This window comes from Nicotiana sylvestris, chromosome 5, assembly GCF_000393655.2.
Source record: "Nicotiana sylvestris chromosome 5, ASM39365v2, whole genome shotgun sequence".
Taxonomy (NCBI): Eukaryota; Viridiplantae; Streptophyta; class Magnoliopsida; order Solanales; family Solanaceae; genus Nicotiana; species Nicotiana sylvestris.
This window is the reverse complement of record NC_091061.1, coordinates 64,141,248-64,160,330: the sequence shown is the minus strand read 5'-3', so window position 1 is coordinate 64,160,330 and position 19,083 is coordinate 64,141,248. Positions and strand designations below refer to the sequence as shown.

The 19,083-nt window shown below is 37.1% G+C and overlaps 1 protein-coding gene across 2 annotated transcripts; it reads left to right on the top strand.

The window, feature by feature from the left end:
• Positions 1–13,134: 13,134 nt before the first annotated feature.
• On the top strand, positions 13,135–16,852 carry LOC104233653 (nucleosome assembly protein 1;2). Of its 2 annotated transcripts, XM_009787080.2 has the most exons (12): positions 13,135–13,409; positions 13,813–13,856; positions 13,970–14,065; positions 14,867–14,959; positions 15,051–15,141; positions 15,215–15,276; positions 15,372–15,556; positions 15,661–15,838; positions 15,927–15,970; positions 16,100–16,304; positions 16,399–16,416; positions 16,504–16,852. In XM_009787080.2, exons 1-12 carry the CDS (start codon positions 13,364–13,366, stop codon positions 16,573–16,575), a joined length of 1,134 nt encoding a protein of 377 aa, XP_009785382.1. In that variant the 5' UTR covers positions 13,135–13,363; the 3' UTR covers positions 16,576–16,852. The 2 variants fall into 2 exon arrangements, with proteins under 2 accessions (XP_009785382.1, XP_009785383.1); XM_009787081.2 differs by lacking the exon at positions 16,399–16,416 and having other exon boundaries at positions 13,215–13,409.
• Positions 16,853–19,083: the final 2,231 nt, after the last annotated feature.

Genomic DNA, 19,083 nt, shown 5'->3' with positions numbered 1-19,083 from the left:
AATCTGTTGGATTAAAGCCTCAGGGAGAGTGGCTTCGGGGTGTAGCTCAATCACTTGCACACTCAAGTCTTCATCATCAGACACCACTTGGTATCTCCCTAGCTATCTTAGAACTCTCTGTGGCGCATACGGTTGGACACTTCTTAAACCCAACAGCAGCAAATAACTCTTTAAGATTAACATGTGTATCACCTCTCTTACTGGGAGCCATCCCAAAGTCCACTCAATTTGATTTGCCATAAGAGATCTTAAATGGGATATCCAGGCTTCCACCCCTTCTGGAGATTTATAATCTTTTATTCTTTCTTCATAACTCTCGATGAAATTGTCCTTGCTTGGACCATACTGCATGAACTTGGGGTGATGTCGGAGATGTTCCATCAACCACATTTGCAACAAAATATTGCAACCTTCGAAGAATTTTGCCCCGGATTTACACAAAGTCAACGCCCGATAAATATCTGAGAGAATGATCGGGGCAAGAGTGTGATGTTCTTTGGTAGTGAGGACTTGTATGAATCTGGCTATGCGAATATCAATCGTCCGCTCTTTGTTTGGGAAGACCATGATTCCCGGAAAAGCCAACATGAAAGTGAAGCGACGGTGAATCTGCCAGGTGTCCTTGTTTTATTTGTTAGTAAGGCCCTTTTCATGAATTTCAAATCCATCCGGCTTTCCGAACCTTGAATATAGGAAGCTGAAAGAACAACACCCTTTGACAACGTTGTTTTATCTGATTTGATTACTGATATTCAGAAGACCAAAGAATCGGTGTACTGAGGGAGCCTTTGGGAATATAAGATTCTGGTTTCTCAAGTCTCCGTCAAAACCGGAATATCCAGCTATTTCTTCTAATGTGGGAGTAAGCTCGAAATCAGAGAAGCGAAAGACATTGTGAACAGGGTCCCAAAAAGTCACTAGCGTCGTAATCAAATCATCGCGTGGTTTAACTTTCATAATATCTGTGAGAGCTCCCAAATACTTAATGACCCATTTCTGACCATCTCCTCCTAACTCATACCACCACATCTGAAGCCGAAATAGAAACTCATTTACATCTGTGAACGGTGGGTTTTGGATGGTGCTCATTTTTTACCTGTGAGTAATTTTAATTTAAAAACTCAAAATCAAGACTCATTTCGAAAAAATCATTAATATTTCTAAAAAAAATTCATGTAAGAAAAAACACTTCAATGAAGAAGATTTAAAGGATGTGTTTACTAGCCGACAAATTTTTTTTTTTTTTGAAAAAAAAATGACCAAAGGCGGTTGTTCTTGCGAAAACAACCTTCCGGTGCCCTTTTGGGGACATTCGGCATAATTTGGACAAGAATGGCAGCGCCTTACTTATGACAACACAATGACATTTATGTACCCACATTTTTATTTATTTATTATCTATTTATTTTTATTTTTATTTTTATTTTCTAAAAATAGTTGGGCCCGATGTGGGCTGCCTACATATCTCACATCCGGTGAGAATCAAACTTACATAGTTCGTAATAATAAAACTATTTTTTAAAAGAAACACAATATTTTCTTCTTTCAAAATTTCGACAGAATTTCAAAATATTTTGGAAATTATTTTTTTCCGAAAAACAACCAATTTTCTCTCTCGGTTCTCACATTGATTTTCCTTTTCTAACTTTTTCCTATAAGCTGGTCAACATGCAAATCTGAAACAAATGAATGCACAAGTAGCAAATAAGATGCATCAGGATGGTCTTTTCATTTCGGGTAATCTGTCCTAGATAGACCCAACCCCTGTGTTGAGTCTCCGAAGTCAAATGCACATGATGCAAACAAACGTTCCTACTAGGGATCCGGCATGAAGCTGAGTTATTCTAAGTGTAAAACCTGGGGTATATTGTTCTAGACCTGGCTTACCCAAGCGGACAGCTTGAGCCGAAGTGGGGGCAACGTACCGGGAGCACGAAAGTCTACCCGGCCTAGTTACTTGGCCCAACTTCGTTCTATTTGGTATGACTTCTAACAGAAAGGTGGGCCACGCGCACGTGTGCACCATAAATTCAGAAGACTCAGAAAGAAGAAGGGTTTCATAACAGTTTATATATACAGTTCAGATAATATCAAAGCGGTAAAAAGCAACATTTAGCACATTAAGCCCAAACATGTGAATAAACCAGATAATAAATAAAGCCAAATATAAAAATTATTCTAAGCTCAAATTCTTGAACCCTGAACCAGAGATTTTGGGTTCTGATTCCCAGCAGAGTCGCCAGAGCTGTCACACCTCCTTTTTTCCTACACCCTATACGGGAGTTTTTCCAATTAAAGGACAATCGAAACGAGATTATTTACATTAAGTTCAGAGTCTCTACTTGGGATAATTTATGGTGTCCCAAGTCACCGGTTAGAATCCCGAATCGAGGAAAATATTGACTCTGTATTGCAGTCCGCGAGCCAGAAATCCAGGTAAGGAATTCTGTTAACCCGGGAGAAGGTATTGGCACTCCCGAATTCATTGGTTCTAGCACTGTCGCTTAACAATTTATACTTGGCTTAAATTATTTAATTACGTGTTTAGAAACTACATGCATTTTACCTTTACAGCTTTTAACTACGTGATTTGCTCGTACTTAAAGAATTATCGAGTTACGTATATGTATACTCGTGTGGTTTGGCATGTCAAGAGTCATGTCACGCGTACGTGTACACAATTCACAACACTTAGTTTATTTAAAAAAAACTTAGTCAAAGTCGCGCGGACGCGTACCTTAATTTATTTTGAAAATCGTAATTATGTCACGCGAACATGTACACAATCACGATGATTGATTTATTAAGATCATACCTAAAAGCATACTATCGATTTGGTTCTGATGTAAATATGTGAATGCAAGATTTTCATGGATCAACAGTGAGCCTTCCTCATTCTCACATTTTAGGATTAAAATTTCAAAAAAATTAAATACTTGCAGTCTTAAGAACTATGTTAACAGAAAACAAAAATATTACCACACAAAGCGACAAATTTTGCTAACATAGAAAACTGAGCAAAACGAAAAATGAAACTTTATAGTCTTTTGATATTAAAACAAAACTTCAAACAAGCTACCTAGAGCACTTTATGAATTATATATCTTAAGCACATAATCTTTCTCTAGCACATAATCTTTCTTCTCCCTCTTTTTTTTTAAAAAATAAAACATTCCTACCAAATTAACACTTAGAAATTTCTAACTTTCATGGCTAGGTAGTTAAAAATTATAAATGTTTAATCAGAGAAGAAAAACTTTTCTTTATGTAAAAGAAACTTGCTACAATCTTATAAAGAAAGTTTATTATAGTTTATAGTCTATTCACAAGAATGATTAGAAAAAGTTAACCTATTTGTGACTTAAGGATACTATAGCATTATTTTTGTCCATAATTAACAACTCTTTATTACGGTTTTAAAAGTTTGGTCGTAATTGCGCAAACACATACTCCGGTTTATTTTTAGAAATCTTGATTGTATTACGCGGACGTATACACAATCACAATTGTGTTTTTAAACGGCCCTAAAGGCTTTTCTATGAATATTAATCATTTTTATATCTAGGTTATGAAACTAATGCGGGGGGGGGGGATGCAATTTATCACTTTCTATTATCTATATAGTCCACCTCCACTATTTGAAAGAAATTAGTTGTCTACGCGTTAAGGGATTGGGCTTTTACTCATGGTATACTATTTGTTCAAGTAAAAAGGAGCAGCCCACATTGGATTGCTGAAAGGCCCAAATAAATAAAGCCCCATTAACTAACATTGATGCAGGCCTGGTATACGAGTCGCTGGGCTCCAAGTGAGCCCAATATCAAAATCTTAGAGATATCATGGACCATTCCCTATTTCGAACTTGGCCTAGTGATTAAAGGCCCACAATACTGAAACTCAGATTCGACTTTCAAGGCTTGGGCCAACAACGAGCCCAACTGCAAATTGATGACTCCTGAAGCTCAAACATACTAACTCTAATATTAACTTTAACTTCTACTAAATAATTTGAGAAACTTACAAAATGAACATAATTAATGTCTCTATTATATAGATGGCTAAACTAACATTTATACCCTAACACCAATTAACACCAGAGTATTGATGATAAAGCTTTCAACATCTTAATTTAAGATAAAAAATTCAAAGGCTTCCTATTAAACTGACCAAAACTCCATAGGAGCTAACAACATACACGAAATAGGATAGTAAATACTAACATATCCTCAACTTGAAACAATAAAGCGTCAATCCAAACCAGCAGAGTGATATTATGACTTAAACATAATAGAAATGAATACATGCTCCTCTCAACAGTAATGAATACAAAGGTTGCCTTACACATTGATCAACAAATGAACTAGCTATTCAGCCTTGCAAACACATATAACTTCCAGATCTTAACCAGCATTTATCATGACATTTCATACACATTTAGCAACCAGCATAATGAATTACAAATTGTTACTAACACATCATTCCTTATTCAAAACAGAACCGTAGGAGACATAGGAAAATTAAATTGAATCAGATGACTTTTAAAAATGCAGAAACATCAAGCATACGATTATATTATTACAAACATCAACTTGAGTACACCAAACTTCATGTCCATCCCCTTTTCACACATTAGAAGGTGAGATGAATACTTGGAAATGAGAATAAAGAGGGGTAAGGTGCAGCAGTAGCATCAACATGACTCAGCAGTAAAAATAAACCAAAGGAAACCAGTTTTTTTTAGCCAAATTCAGCCCAGTAGAAGGATCAACTGATACTTAATAATCAAAAACAGTCAGAACTTGAACCAAACACTTGAAAATCAGCACATTCAAATCATTTCAACCTATGATTATTCAAGAAATGTTTCACAAATGAAAAGCCTCAAAATCTCGGAAATTTTAATGGAATAGTTAGTATATATTTTTTTAGTATTTCTGAATCTCTCTTCTCTCTTTCTCTCTTTTGTATCCTTTTTCCATCCTTCTTCTGATTTTCAGCTCCCTTAAATGGGCATTCAATTAGTGCATTTTTCACTACAACTTATCTTCTCCATTTTAAATTATCCACTCAAATTAGTGCTTTTAGTTAATTCAATAGTGCAAATACTACCTTACTACTATTAGAAGCTTCTCGATTAGTGACCACTTGCATAAAACTTATAATAGTCAATTCTTATTAATACAATGTTAAACAAGAAGTTATACCAAACTACTAAACTAATCCTAATTATTCTGACTAAGTGATTAAACGAGATACGATTTCAAAGTTTTCTGATATCCCAATTATACGAAACCAATCTTAAAGAAACAAACAGTGAACATAATAATCTATACCAGAGTACTGATCGAATTTCAATTGAAATTGACCAGGAAAAGAAAAAGAGATGAGGAAGACGAATATCAAAATAACACTAATGTAAATAAATAAAGACTAAGAAAAAACTCACCGGACAGGCTCGAACTTGGATTTGGATTTGATACTCTAACTCACCCCAAACTGATGCTAATCATTTGTTCTTTATCAAGAACAAATAAACAGCATCGGTTTTGTAGTGAATCGATCTTCTAATCACAAAAACTAGAGGCTTGGATCGATGCATGTCATCAGGCTCAACGGAAACTGATTTTGAACTTTTAAGGTTTGAACTTAGATTTAAAATTCGACGAGTTCCGGTCAGATTCAAAGAAAACCAATGATGGATTTGGTATGAGGGAGTTATAGGGGTTGTGTGGTGTTAATTTGGGGTCGATTGGGTAGGCTAAGGTTCGGGAATTTTGGGCCCGGACAGCCTCGATTGAAGATTCGAGAAGTACTAGGGTGATTCGAGGGAAACAGATCGGGGATTTGGAAAGAGGGGGTTGGGGTGGTTCTGGGGTGTGATTTTGGAGGTGAACGGAGCCGGCGCCGCCACCGGAAGGCGGTGGGAAATGGTGGCGGCTGGTCTCTAGGGTTTGGGTGAGGAATATGAGCGATGAGCTGGGGGGGTTATGAGGGGGTGGGGTATGTTTGGACAAATATATACTGGGGGTGAAATTGGATCCAGGCCGTTCGATCAAATGAGATCAACGGCTTGGATCATCTATCTAAATGGAGCAACGTCGTTTGAGTGAATTAGAGACCGGATCGGTCTCAGATGAAATGTGTTGGATACGGGTGATGGGGTGCGTTCTAAACCGTTAGATGAACAATTTTTAACGGCCCAGATTGAAGCATATCCAAACGACGTCGTTTGGTTTAGTATGGTGATGGGCTGGGTATTGGGGCGGGTTTGGACCGGACTGGGGGAGGGGGGGTTTCAGGTGTATTTGATTTGGGCCTCTTGAATTAAATTGAATTTGGCCCAAATTTGACTTCCTTCTCTTTCATTAATTCTTTTTCCTTTCTTTTCTTCCTTTTTCTTTCAAAAATTAAAACTTAAAAATTATAAAAGACCTAAATTATCTTAAAAATATTAATTAACTTTAAATAATACTTATCACAAATAATTAAACACTAAATTAAAAGAAAATCACACAATTTGACCAAAATACAAAAATATGTTATTTTTTACGAATTTTCATTTTTGTAAAACACCTAATTATTAATTAATTCCAAAAATGTAAAAAAAATCAAATCTTAAATGCAAATGCTATATTTTTTGTATTTTTAATGCATTAATAAAATTAAACATGCACACAACTATATGCAAACAATCAGGAAAATCGCACAATAATTCCTAAAAAATAACACATAATTAAAGACAAGACCTAATTTTGGGAATTATTTTGGAGTATTTCGGATGAGGCAAAAATCACGTGCTCACAGTAGGTATTTTGAACGTGGTGCTTTTGGAAACATTTAAGAGAGTACTCAGCTGCTTATAAGCCTTAGACAGTGTGGTTTTATGCTTGGGTCTCGTGTGGCAAGTTTGGGTTGAGGAATTGTGGTGCTACAACAAGAGGGGATATCAAGTTGAAGGTAAATCAGAAGGAAACTCGGATAGATGGGATAGCTGGGTAGTAGGCCGGATCGGTATGGTAAGGATATGATTAGTTCCTTGGGTGTGTACGAGGTAATGAGTTCCTACAGGTATTTCGCGACAATGCTTTTAGGTTTTGATGGCTTGCATAGCTTGGTTGAGTTAGAAGAATTCAGTCCTGGCAGGTCTGGTTTGTGCAAGGGGAACTCAGAGAGTTCTTGATGGTTTTTACCTCAGTTGGAGATGTATATTTTCTATGGGCATGAGGAGCATGGGATGTATAGTGATTTTCTTTTAGATGGGATCAATGGAAAGTTCTTGACTAGTTGAGTACATAGATGTTTGTGGCTTGGAAGGAAGAAAAAGTTCTCATGTTATCCTAGGATGGTATGATATATGTGGTATGTTGTGGAGGATTGATATTTGCGTGTGTAAGGTTACAATTCAGTTCTGAGCGGAAAGTCATAAAAATTCTAGGCAGCACGGGCAATTTCAGATGACTAGGGGGATGATCTTCAGATAATTAAGGAAATGGTATTGCTAACTGGAGTAATTGGACGAGGGTATATGTTTCAGGAAAGGCAATGTGATTATGTTGATGGTACTTCGGTAGTATTGCAGCGCTTTCTTGTTAGATCGACTGCTGATATTCGAATTTGCTTGGTAACACAGGGGAATTTTAGAGTATCTTTCATGGAATGATTGGGTATTCGAGGAGCGGTATGCATTCGTACGACGGAATTAGGATCAGGTATGTTGAGTCATGTGCCATATAGATTTGGAGACAGGGAAGTTCTCACATTCAGGCTATGTTGTGGTTGTGAGTCGCGTGTATCGGCACTGTTTAGTGACTATCGGGTTTGGAGACCCGATCGGATCTTTTGTGCTTAGCATGTTAGATTTTGGATGGGATATTGGGTTCATACTGGTTGTCTCCATGTTGTGTCATTCTGGACTATTGCGCTAAGGCGACACTGTTGGCTATGTCGAAAATGTCACGGATTGAGTGGCGCAGTCCGTAGGATTATGCCATAGTGGAGTGGTTTTATATTTCAAAGACCCAGCGGACAGTTGGGAAAGATTGTCTTTCTTATTTGGGCTTTCATGAGGGATGTCAGTGTAGAGGCTTCTACCATTGATTCAGTTCCGGTGGTGAGAGACTTTTCGGATGTGTTTCTTGTGGCCGGGCATGTCGCCGGGCAGGGTTGTTGATTTCGGTATTAATTTGATGTCGGGCACCATATCGTATGGCACCGGTAGAGTTAAAGGGGTGGAAGGAGCAGCTTCAGGATTTCCTTGATAAGGAGTTCGTTGGCAGGCCAATGTGGATGCGTGTTCTATCTTGAATCGGCTTGGTTAGCTCCGAATTGTATTATTGGGAAAGGTATTGATTCGTCGGTTATTGAGCTTATTAGTAATCCGGGGAGACTTATGAGTTACCTTTCCATGTTGTGAGGCGTTAGGATTTGTTGGTTATCGGCACATGTGGTGCGGTGTTATTGGGGTCTCTCAGCAATATTCGAGCGAGAGGAGTATTGGATATTGCTTGGCGAATGGCGCATCTGTTATGCCCTTTCGGGTTGTGCGGTGTTATATACTTGCTTTACCGTGGTTATGATGATTTACTTTGATTCTAGACATCAATTGCGCGTGGTCGTCAATTTCGAGCAGAGTGACTTGAGGTGTTCCATGTAGAGCAGTGTTTGGATAAGGTCGCGCATTGTAGCGAATTTATGTGGAGGTATGACCTTGCAGGTTAGATTCGTGTGTTCTGTTCCTATGATGTGAGACGGGTTCTTAGCCTTGTGTTGTTGTGGTACTGGTGAGCTTGAGGTACAACTCTTTCATTTGAGTTATTTCCATGATTTGAGTATGTTCGGACCGTTGCTTATTGGTGCGCGTATTATGCAAGTTGTGGCTTAGGCCTATACTGATGTGTCATGTCACTAGAGTGGTGTGTTGTATTAGAGGAGATCGTTGGTATCATTAATGAATACGAACGGATTTGATTTCAGCATGTTGGAAGGATAAATATCGAGGTTCGGCTTGGAAATTTGCTATGGTATTTGCCAAAGGAGAAGTGGCTTCATGAATGGTTGATCTGAGAAATGGTTATAGTTTATTGCGTGTTTCATTTATCGTTGGCAGTATATGAAAGTGTTGGAATGAGACTTTAGTTGATAAGAGGTTTTCTACCGGTATTCTGTTGTTATGGGCAGCTGTTGTGAATAGAAGTTATCGCTACGAACGTTTAAGTTACGTGGTTTATCATGTAATTGTACCTGAGGTTGTAGGTATGGGTTATTACAGCTGGTTCGGGCTTATTCTGAATATAGATGTGAGATTCTGATCTTGTGGATGATTTCGGAAGTGAAAATGGGGTTCTAAGGTTTATGGGCTAGGTTGGATTGTGAAATTTTAGTTTCATTGTGTTATCGGACCTATATGAGATAAGGTGACGTGGGATCACCCCCGGGTATATGCATGGTAAAGTTATTCAGCAATTGGTTGGCTTCTGGAACAACTCTGGGCACGTTCGAGGACGAACGTGTGTTTAAGTGAGGGAGGATGTAACGACCCGACCGGTCATTTTGAGCTTTTGTATTTCACTCACCAGTTCTCGGGCATGACTTGCCCTGTGTGGTGTATTATGACTTATGTAAATCATTGGTGTTGGGTTTCTGGTTAATCAGAATGAATTTAGAAGAACAGTCTTAGTTGAAAGCTTAAAATTTGAAAGATTTGACCAAGATTTGACTTTTTGTATTTAATCTCGGATTGGAATTTTTTATGGTTTGATTAGCTCCGTTAGGTGATTTGGGACTTAGGAGCGTGATCGGAATGCATTTTGGAAGTCCGTGGAAGGTTTAGGCTTGAATTGGCGAAATTGAGATTTCGGCGTTGTCTAGTTGATAGGTGAGATTTTGATATCGAGGTCGAAATGGAATTCCGGAAATGGGAGTAGGTCCGTTGTGTCATTTTTGATGTGTGTTCAAAATTTCAGGTCATTCGGACGAGGTTTGATAGACTTTTTGATCGAAGGAATTCGGAATTTTTGGAATTCTTAGTCTTGAATCCGAGGATGATTTGATGTTTTGATGTTGTATTGAGCGTTCCGAAGGTTGGATCAAGTTTGAATTATGTTATGTGGTGTGTTGGCATATTTGGTCGGGGTCCAGTTTTTGGAAGATTTTGGCGTTTTGAGCATAAGCATGTAATGATCCAAAGGTTCATTTTTAGTTCTAGAAATCAAAATTTGATTTTGAGGCTTCAGGAATTTTGATAATGAATTTTAGGAGTGATCTGGAAAGTTTGGTCTAATTTCACCAAGTCGTGATTGGGTTTTTGACGCGAATCATGAGTTAATTGTTTAACGAGCGAAATGGATATCGCACTGAGCAAACGAGCTCTGAATTGAGTTTCGATTGAAGGACTATGTTCGTATCATTATTTGTGACTCATAGGAACAAGAATCATCGCATTCCGAGTTTGTATGATGGAGTTAGAGCCTTTTTAGTGAAATTAAAGACTGTTGGTGCATTAGATCTGGTGTGCACCTTTTAGCGACCAGATTGGACCTTTTAGCGACGGGAATTAAGTCTTTGACGACCAGAATCAGATTTATTAAAGCTGTTACGTTTTTTTAGCTCATTTTGACATTTTTTGATGAAAGAACACGGCTTGTGGCGATTTTTGAGCAAGAAATCATGAGAAATATTGAGGTAAGTCACTTGTAATCATTTCTACTCCATAATATTGAATTATCATCGAATAATCCGACTAGATTACATGTTTTGAGGTGTAAATTGGGGATTTGGACTTAGGGATTTGAAAATAAGATTTGAAGATTTGGAGGCCGAATTGTTATCGGAATTTAGTAATTTTGGTATGGTTGGACTCGTGGTTGAATGGGTTGTCGAATTTTGTGAGTTTAATCGGATTCCGAAGCGTGGGCCCGGGGGGCCGGGTTTGAGCAATTTCGGGATTTTGATGTTAAATTGGATATTTTCGAGTGGACTTCGCTCCCTTAGCATATTTTAATGATTATGTATTGATTGTGGCTAGATTTGGAGCATCCGGAGGTCGATTCACTCGGGCGAGGCATCGCGGGCTAGAGTTCGGACCGGATCGAGGTGAGTAATGATTGTAAATGATGCTCTGAGGGTTTGAAACCCCGGATTGCACATCGTAGTGCTATATTGAGGTGAGGCACACGCTTGATGACGAGCGTGGGGTCGTGTACTATTGGGGATTGTGACTTGGTCCGTCCCGATTGATGATTTTACCGCGTATTTGATTGAAAACTATTTGCTACCATCATTATTTAGGCTAAATGTCATATTTGGGCCTAGTGCCAGCTATTTGAACCCTACGGGGATTTTTGTTGATATTTCCTCACTGTTTTGACTTTATACTTGAACTCAGTCATGTTATTTTCCACTGTTATCAAAATTCAGCCAAGTTTATTTTGCTTTAACACCTGAAATGATATTTCAAATAATATTTTGGGTTAAGCATCATTTTTTACTGTTACCCGAGTGGCTTATGTGATTTTTGACTAAGTAAGACCGAGGGCCTGTATTGTGAGGATACTTTTGGGTCGGGCTGCACGCCGCAACAGTGAGATACTTATTTGATTATGAGGCCGAGGGCTTGAGATATGTACGCCACGAGGTGGCTTGTTGATATTGATATGAGGCCGAGAGCCTGTTTTTGATGCCACGAGGTGGCTTGACATTGCGCTTGGGCTGTAAGGGCCCCTCTAGGAGTCTGTACACCCCCAGTGAGCGCGGGTACCCATTGTGATGTGAGATATAGCCCGGGGGCTGATATTGTTCTATGTGATAGCCTGATGGGCTGTATTGTTCTATGTGATTGCCCGAGGGGCTGGTACCGTTCTATGTGATTGCCCGAAGGGCTGGTATTGTTCTGAGATATTGCCCGAGGGGCGGAGTTGTTGACATTGTGCCCGAGGGGCGAACCTTTATGTGTTTATCTTTCATATTTACCTGTCATTTACCTGTTAAACTATGGTATTTGTGCTCGAGGGGCGGATTTCTGTGCTTATCTGCACTAACTGTTTTGCATTCATTTGCGTAACTGTTGAAAAAGTCGTTTTCAAAGAAGTTTAAACTGAGCTAAGATGTTTTAAAAGATTTTTACAGCTTCACTGCTTTCTTACTGGTTTTGAACTGCTTCTATACAACATCTTGATATGCTTTACGTGATTTCTTACCATTCAAGCTTTAGTTATGATTATTACTCACTGAATTGGAGTACTCACTTTACTCCCTGCACCTTGTGTGCAGATCCAGGTATTTATACACCTGGTAGCGGGTTTTGGTTGATCGGAGGCAAAGTCAGCGGAGTTTAGCAAGGTAGCTGCCGGCGTTCGCAACAATGCTTTTCTCTCTCTTCATTTCATTAGTTTGTATTTGTACACTTCAGACTTTCAGTTGTAGTTATACCCTAGTAGATGCTCGTCACTTGTGCACCTCAGTTAGGGCTGTGTCGGATTGTATTTTCGCTACTTATTATCATTAAATCATGTTTAAACTGCTTTTATATTGTTTAACTGTTTTAAAAGGTGAATTAGGTTTAATTGACTGGCCTTGTCTTCATGAGAGGCGTCATCACGACCGGGTTCGGGGTTAGGGTCATGACAATAAGAAGTATTTTCTTCCATAACTACAATAATGTGTTTAAGTAAGCTTAACTTTTTGTTGCCATGATTTAAATGAACAACAAATTAGGAAATAATATAGAAGAGAAATACGTTTTCAAAGAGATAATTTAATGATCAAATCTCATAATTCGAACTGTACTGTATTATTGGAATCTCAACGACATATCAATCGCTTTTGGTAAGGCTATAAGAGTAGCGAATACTATAGACCGTAAGTCACAAGCTCAGACAAAAAAACAATACTCCTTGTTTGCATAAGCTACGTGAAAGCTGCTTGCATGAGCCAATGCAAGTTAAATATTTTAAAAGTATTCATATCTTGTTAAGCTTCCTGTCCAATCAAATAATTTCACGTAAATTGAAACGAAGGGAGTAATATTATAGTTGACAAATATATAAGAAGGTCCTACTATCCATCAAATTTCAAACTATGCAGAATTGGCTCTTGAAATTTCTCATTATAAAAAAGAAAAAGAAAAGTGGGGGAAATGGGAAAAGAATAATACCCCCTGAAATCCCGTAGGAATCCAAACACGGCGTTATATAGACCGTCAATATAAATGTGAAGCTAAGCAGCTAGGTTTTCTGAGAGAGAGTAAGCGCGAGGGAGGGAGGGAGCAGAAGAGCTTAAATTGCGTTGCGTTGCGTTGCGTTGCGTTGCGTTGCTAAGGCATTTCTCTCTCTAACTCTCTTTCCTTATTGCTGCGCAATCCATAATAATGAGCAACACTAAGGACAACTTCAATGTTGCTGATCTCACTGCTGGTAAGAACCCCTTATCCACTTTACTTCTATGTTAGATATCTGGGTTTCAATAAAAGCTTAAAATTTTGAATACTAGTTACTTATTTATCTGTTTCTCTGTAAGAAGCTTAATTTTTTTATGTATATACTATTTTTGATATCTGGCTCTCTGTAAATGTTAAGACTCCCACATCGGATATGTTTTCTTGTATGGTCTTAGGCAATCTTCACCTTAAAAGCTAGCTTTTGGGATTGAGTTATGTCCAAGATTCATTTTCTTATCAGTAAAAGCTTAAATATTTATGTACAAAAAAAAGCTTAAATTTTTATGGGGTTTAGTACTAGTTATTTATGTGGGTCTCGGTAAAAAAGGTTAAACTTTAAATGGGGTTTGAATTTACCTAATTGATAATGTTTTGTGTAGCTTTGAATGCTGGGGACCGAGCAGACCTTGTCAATGTGCTCAAAGTGAGTTCTTTTCTTGTTCTTCCTTTGATCGTTCGAGCTTGTTTATATGTTTAGGTGTAATATGTGTTGTAAATTTAGGTAACTTGGGCTGACTTTGCGGTTTGTTTCTGCAGAATAAACTTCATGATCTTACTGGGAAGCACTCAAACGTGACTGAAAGTTTGTCCCCGAATGTGAGAAAACGTGTTGAAGCTCTGAGGGAGATTCAGGCATGTACTAATTGCTGTTTAAATTTTTTTCGATGTCTCTTAGCTGTTTCTGCAAACCATGCCAATTTTTTTAAATCAAGTTTCTAAGCATTCATTGTTTTAAATATGATGTCAAGACCTTGAAGTAAATTAGGATGTATTTAGCTGCTTGGAGAGCATTTTATTATTTAATGATGTTATAAGGTAGTTGTGGCTCTGGTTCAAGACCCATTGTCATTGTAGAACTGTTACTGAACGAGAAGATCTTCATTTGGTTTTTGCACAACTTGTTTACTCTTTGACATTTGGATTTTCATATGTGGTACATGATATAGCCTGATTGCTTATTTATTTGAACAAGCATCCATGAAATGCCATCTATCGTTGAATGTTTTATTTCTGATGTTACACCAAATATCTCTTTTGTTCTTTGTGTTGTTGAGTGAAACACAAGTTTTGCATCTTATTGTGAAGTGGAGATATTAAGCAAGTCCGATGGTTTCTAGTATTACCATTGGGTTTAAAGTAAACACTGTACAGCTTTCTCTTAAAATAAGACTTTGTATTGTCTTATGGGTGTATATTTGTCTACATTGCAGAAAATATGGATCACTAGTAGTAGTCAGCAGTGTCTATTGTTTGCTTTAGTACTTCCTTGATTTACTGTATTTAATGTGCGTCGGTTTACTTGTTTAACATTAAGTTAAATTTTGATACACTGTATGCAATGTTGCCTTTCGTTTTTTCTTTAGGCTTTCCTTTGTATGATTTTTTGTATTTGTGACCTTGGTGATGAGTTCTTCCTCTTTCTTAATTGTGCAGACTGAACATGACGAATTGGAGGCAAAATTTTTTGAAGAGAGAGCTGCACTTGAAGCCAAATACCAGAAGTTGTATCAGCCACTATACACAAAGGTCTGTGGATACATTTAGCACTAGTACAATGTATGCATTGATTTTATGGTATGGTGATGTATAACTAATGTTGTTAACTACACATTCGCAGAGATTTGAAATTGTGAATGGGGTTGTTGAAGTTGATGGGGCTACAACTGAGGCTGCAGCAGCAGACAAGCAGGAGGATAAAGATGCAGTGGGTATGTTAAATATCAATCTTGAGTTGATTGTTGCTATAGTACGATAAATATTAATGAAATTGGCTCTTAATAGAGAAAGGAGTCCCTGATTTTTGGCTCACTGCTATGAAGAATAACGAAGTGCTTGCTGAGGAGGTAATTATTGGTTTAGGTGCTTTAAACTAGTTCGCAGAACAGTTTGGTTACCTGTCAGTCCACTTATGTCAATCTGGTCTATTCTGTAAGTACAGATTACCGAGCGAGATGAAGAAGCTCTCAAATTCCTCAGGGATATAAAGTGGTCGAGGATTGATGATCCGAAGGGTTTTAAGCTTGACTTTTTCTTTGAGACTAATCCTTACTTCAAGAACTCTGTGCTGACCAAAACATATCACATGATTGATGAAGATGAACCAATCTTGGAGAAGGCAATTGCGTATGTCATCACCACCTCATAACCTGCAAAGCAGAGTTTTTTATTGATTTTAATGTGATTATTTTCTGCCAGTGGTTACTCATGATTTGCTCCACCATCTGTAGGACTGAGATAGAATGGTATCCAGGAAAATGCTTGACACAAAAGATTCTAAAAAAGAAGCCGAAGAAGGGGTCAAAGAATGCCAAGCCTATCACTAAAACGGAACAATGTGAAAGTTTCTTCAACTTCTTTAGTCCACCTCAAGTGCCAGAGGACGAAGAGGATATTGATGAAGATGCTGTAAGTTACTGCTATATTTTCTTTATACCATTTCTCTTTTGAGTTCAATTTAATATATATAACTATTTCCTTTTACTTCTTGTGACAGGCTGAAGAACTTCAGAATTTGATGGAACAAGACTATGATATTGGGTAAGTCTTATCTGACATCAATTTCACAGAGACATTTTCATCTGTGGGAGAATATAGCACCACCCATGGTTTAAGTTATGACTGAAAGCAGATGTGATCTTTGTTTTTTGCTCCTGATTGTCTATGAAGGTCAACAATCCGAGATAAAATCATTCCACATGCAGTGTCATGGTTCACTGGGGAAGCTGCTGAGGATGATTATGCTGAGTTGGAAGATGACGAGGATGAAGATGATGATGAAGAGGATGATGAGGACGAGGACGAGGAAGAGGAGGATGAAGAAGATGATGAGGACGAAGAGGAGGATGAGGATGAGACTAAGACCAAGAAGAAGGTACTTACTTTAACTTTTCTTGGTTCATCTTTTGGAGTTTTAAATGATTAGGAAAGTTAACACCTTTTCTCCATTGTTTGCAACGTCACTGCAGACATCTGCTGTGCCCAAGGTATGATCCACAATCTCATGTCTGTTCCTGAAGTTGTCTAAGATTTTTTGTTAGGCGTACCTAATTGTTGATATTCCATCATTACAGAAGAGCGGAAGAGTACCTGCAGCAGCAGATGGTCAGTCCGGCGAGAGGCCACCAGAGTGCAAGCAACAGTAGGCTCTTATTGAGACTGATTCAATGTGATGAGAAGATTGTGCAATATGGTTGGCTTTTGTTATATAAGGAATTATGCTAGAACAATCTGTCAGAATCATTTTCTTCTTCTATTCATTCCATCTTTTTTTGCCTTTTCTTTTTTCAATTTTTGAGGGAGATAGAATGTGTGATGATAAGAGTCAGACCTGTTTTGTGATTCTTTAAATGTTTCTTTGAATTGGAGAGCTCAAATTTTGCTAAAAGGTTTATTTGATAATTCAGGGAATGGTTTGTACAACTTTCTTGGTTTTATTTAGGAGATTAAAATCTTAATAAAACTCGTTCAAAAACGTCAAATTGATTAAGCAGAAGCTCAAATAGACATATAATCTAACTAAGCTGTAATGTCGAGTCAAATTTAAATGTCAGTACTCATTTCTTTTACAACATTTTATTATATACGCTAAAGATACATATGATGAGTGAGCTTAAAACTTTTTAACGTATTCTCACCTATGTCTCTAAAATATTTCTTAGCTATCCACCAGTTGTCAAAATTACTTCATATAAGCACTTATGGTGTAAAAAAAAAAGCACTTATGGTGTACGAGGCTGAAAAATATAATTAATATCAACCACGCAACCATTTTCACTAGATAAATCATTGTCTAAGCACCTATTTCATTGAAAAGACGGTCATTAGTGTGGCTTCAGACAATTGTTCTAAATAATCAATCTGAAGTTCCTAAGCAGATCAGATGACTATACGAGGGTGAACTCCTTACTATTTTAAAAGGCGATAGCGTGAGGCAGGGCGTTTTATTTGATACGAAACAAGGTGTAACCTCGAGACATAAGGCGTAAGCACATATCTTTAAATTGTTTAATTCATAATAGTATAATAACACAAAATAATATAAAAAGTACATTAGAAGTTCAAGAAAATAAAAAATTAAAGAAAACAAGATAGCTAGCATATTTTTACAAGTATAAACAATGTAATAGTATCAAAGTTACTATGAAATATAAATTATAACATCTTAACTTTAAAATAATTAAAAATCACACTTTGTTAAAAATTATTATCAATGGAAAAGGGTCAAAACTACTCCTAACCTATTCGCTTTGGTTTAAAAATACCCCTTATTCACCTATTTTGTTAAAATTGTCTTCATCGTTAAAAATCTAGCTCATTCATGCCCTGGAAACTAACGACCCTATTATTATTAAGAAAAAGTTTTATTACTTATTACGTGTCAATTTTCTATTGGCTTAAATTAAAACCTCACCCCACTTCCACTTATTAGGCCATCCGATGACCAAAATTATCCATACCCGGCCATGACCCGCTTTTTCAAATGACATAACTTCATCTCTCAGCTTCTCCTCTTCCATCCATGTCCTCCCACTCCACATTTTCTCTAATCATCCTCCTCCAAGGCTAAAGTACAATAACTCACCATTGCCGATAGAGGACCACCATCAGCTTCAACTTTCAGATCTTCATTCTTCAACATCCACGGATCTCCACTCAGATTTTTTGGCCTTAATTTAACTTTTAAATTAATATTTTTTTTTGTAAAATCAATTTTCTAAGTGAAATATGGTATTCTTTGGAATTAAGTTAATAGTTCATTTTAAGATATTATGGTTTAATAAGTTATTTTTCTGCCAAAGTTATAATTGTTGTGCCACCATATAGCTTTTTTGAGTTAATTGAAATCATGTGAGCAAATTAGCTTCACAGTTCGTCGGCGATTATTTGGTTGGGAAATTGTCGGCGGTGACTAAGTTGGGGAAGAAGAACATGGAAAGGAATAGGGCACCAAATAATAAATTACTAACAAAAAGAAAAAATATGAAATTTTGACAAATGAAACCTAAATAACGATTAGATCATGAGTTTGGGTTAGGAATCGAGTGTTTGAGGGGCTAAAAAGGGTTTAACCGGCTGGAACGATTAAGATGGGTCGTGAGTAGGTTACTAGATCAGATTTGGTTTAGAGTGGAATTTTTAATTTGACCAATAAGCAATTGTCACGTCATATATAATAAAATATTTTTTTTTCCAACAAAGGTCAGTCAGAAATAAGGGCATGAAATGGACCAGATTTTTAACGGTGAGGTCAGTTTTAACACAATAAGTGGACGACAGGTTTTTTTAAACCAATGCGAATAAGTTAGGGGTAGTTTTTGCCCTTTTTCATATTATGAAACTACATATTTTACATCTTCAAAATAAATATTCAAAAAGTTCTATCGGTGCTATAATTTAAAAAATTATTCCCTCATAAGTAAATAGAAAATTGCTCTTAAATAGCAAAATAATAAAAGTGTGATAATTTTAAGAGTCATAGAACTACGACATGAAGATCTAACAAGTACATATATAAATTTTGGCTATTTATTTTCAGAAGAAATATTCAAATGATATTCACCCTCATAATGTTCTCAACTAGTAAATAGGTATTACTATAGTTAGTTATTTGAGTTATTCTCAATTTTTATAATTCTATAGAGAATAGAACT

Excerpts from the sequence above, each read along its gene's own strand:
- LOC104233653 (XM_009787080.2), top strand. The coding sequence starts at position 13,364 with ATGAGCAACACTAAGGACAACTTCAATGTTGCTGATCTCACTGCTG. Across the intron at positions 14,066-14,866 it reads AAGCTCTGAGGGAGATTCAG|ACTGAACATGACGAATTGGA; the intron begins GCATGTACTAAT and ends TTAATTGTGCAG. Across the intron at positions 14,960-15,050 it reads ATCAGCCACTATACACAAAG|AGATTTGAAATTGTGAATGG; the intron begins GTCTGTGGATAC and ends ACACATTCGCAG.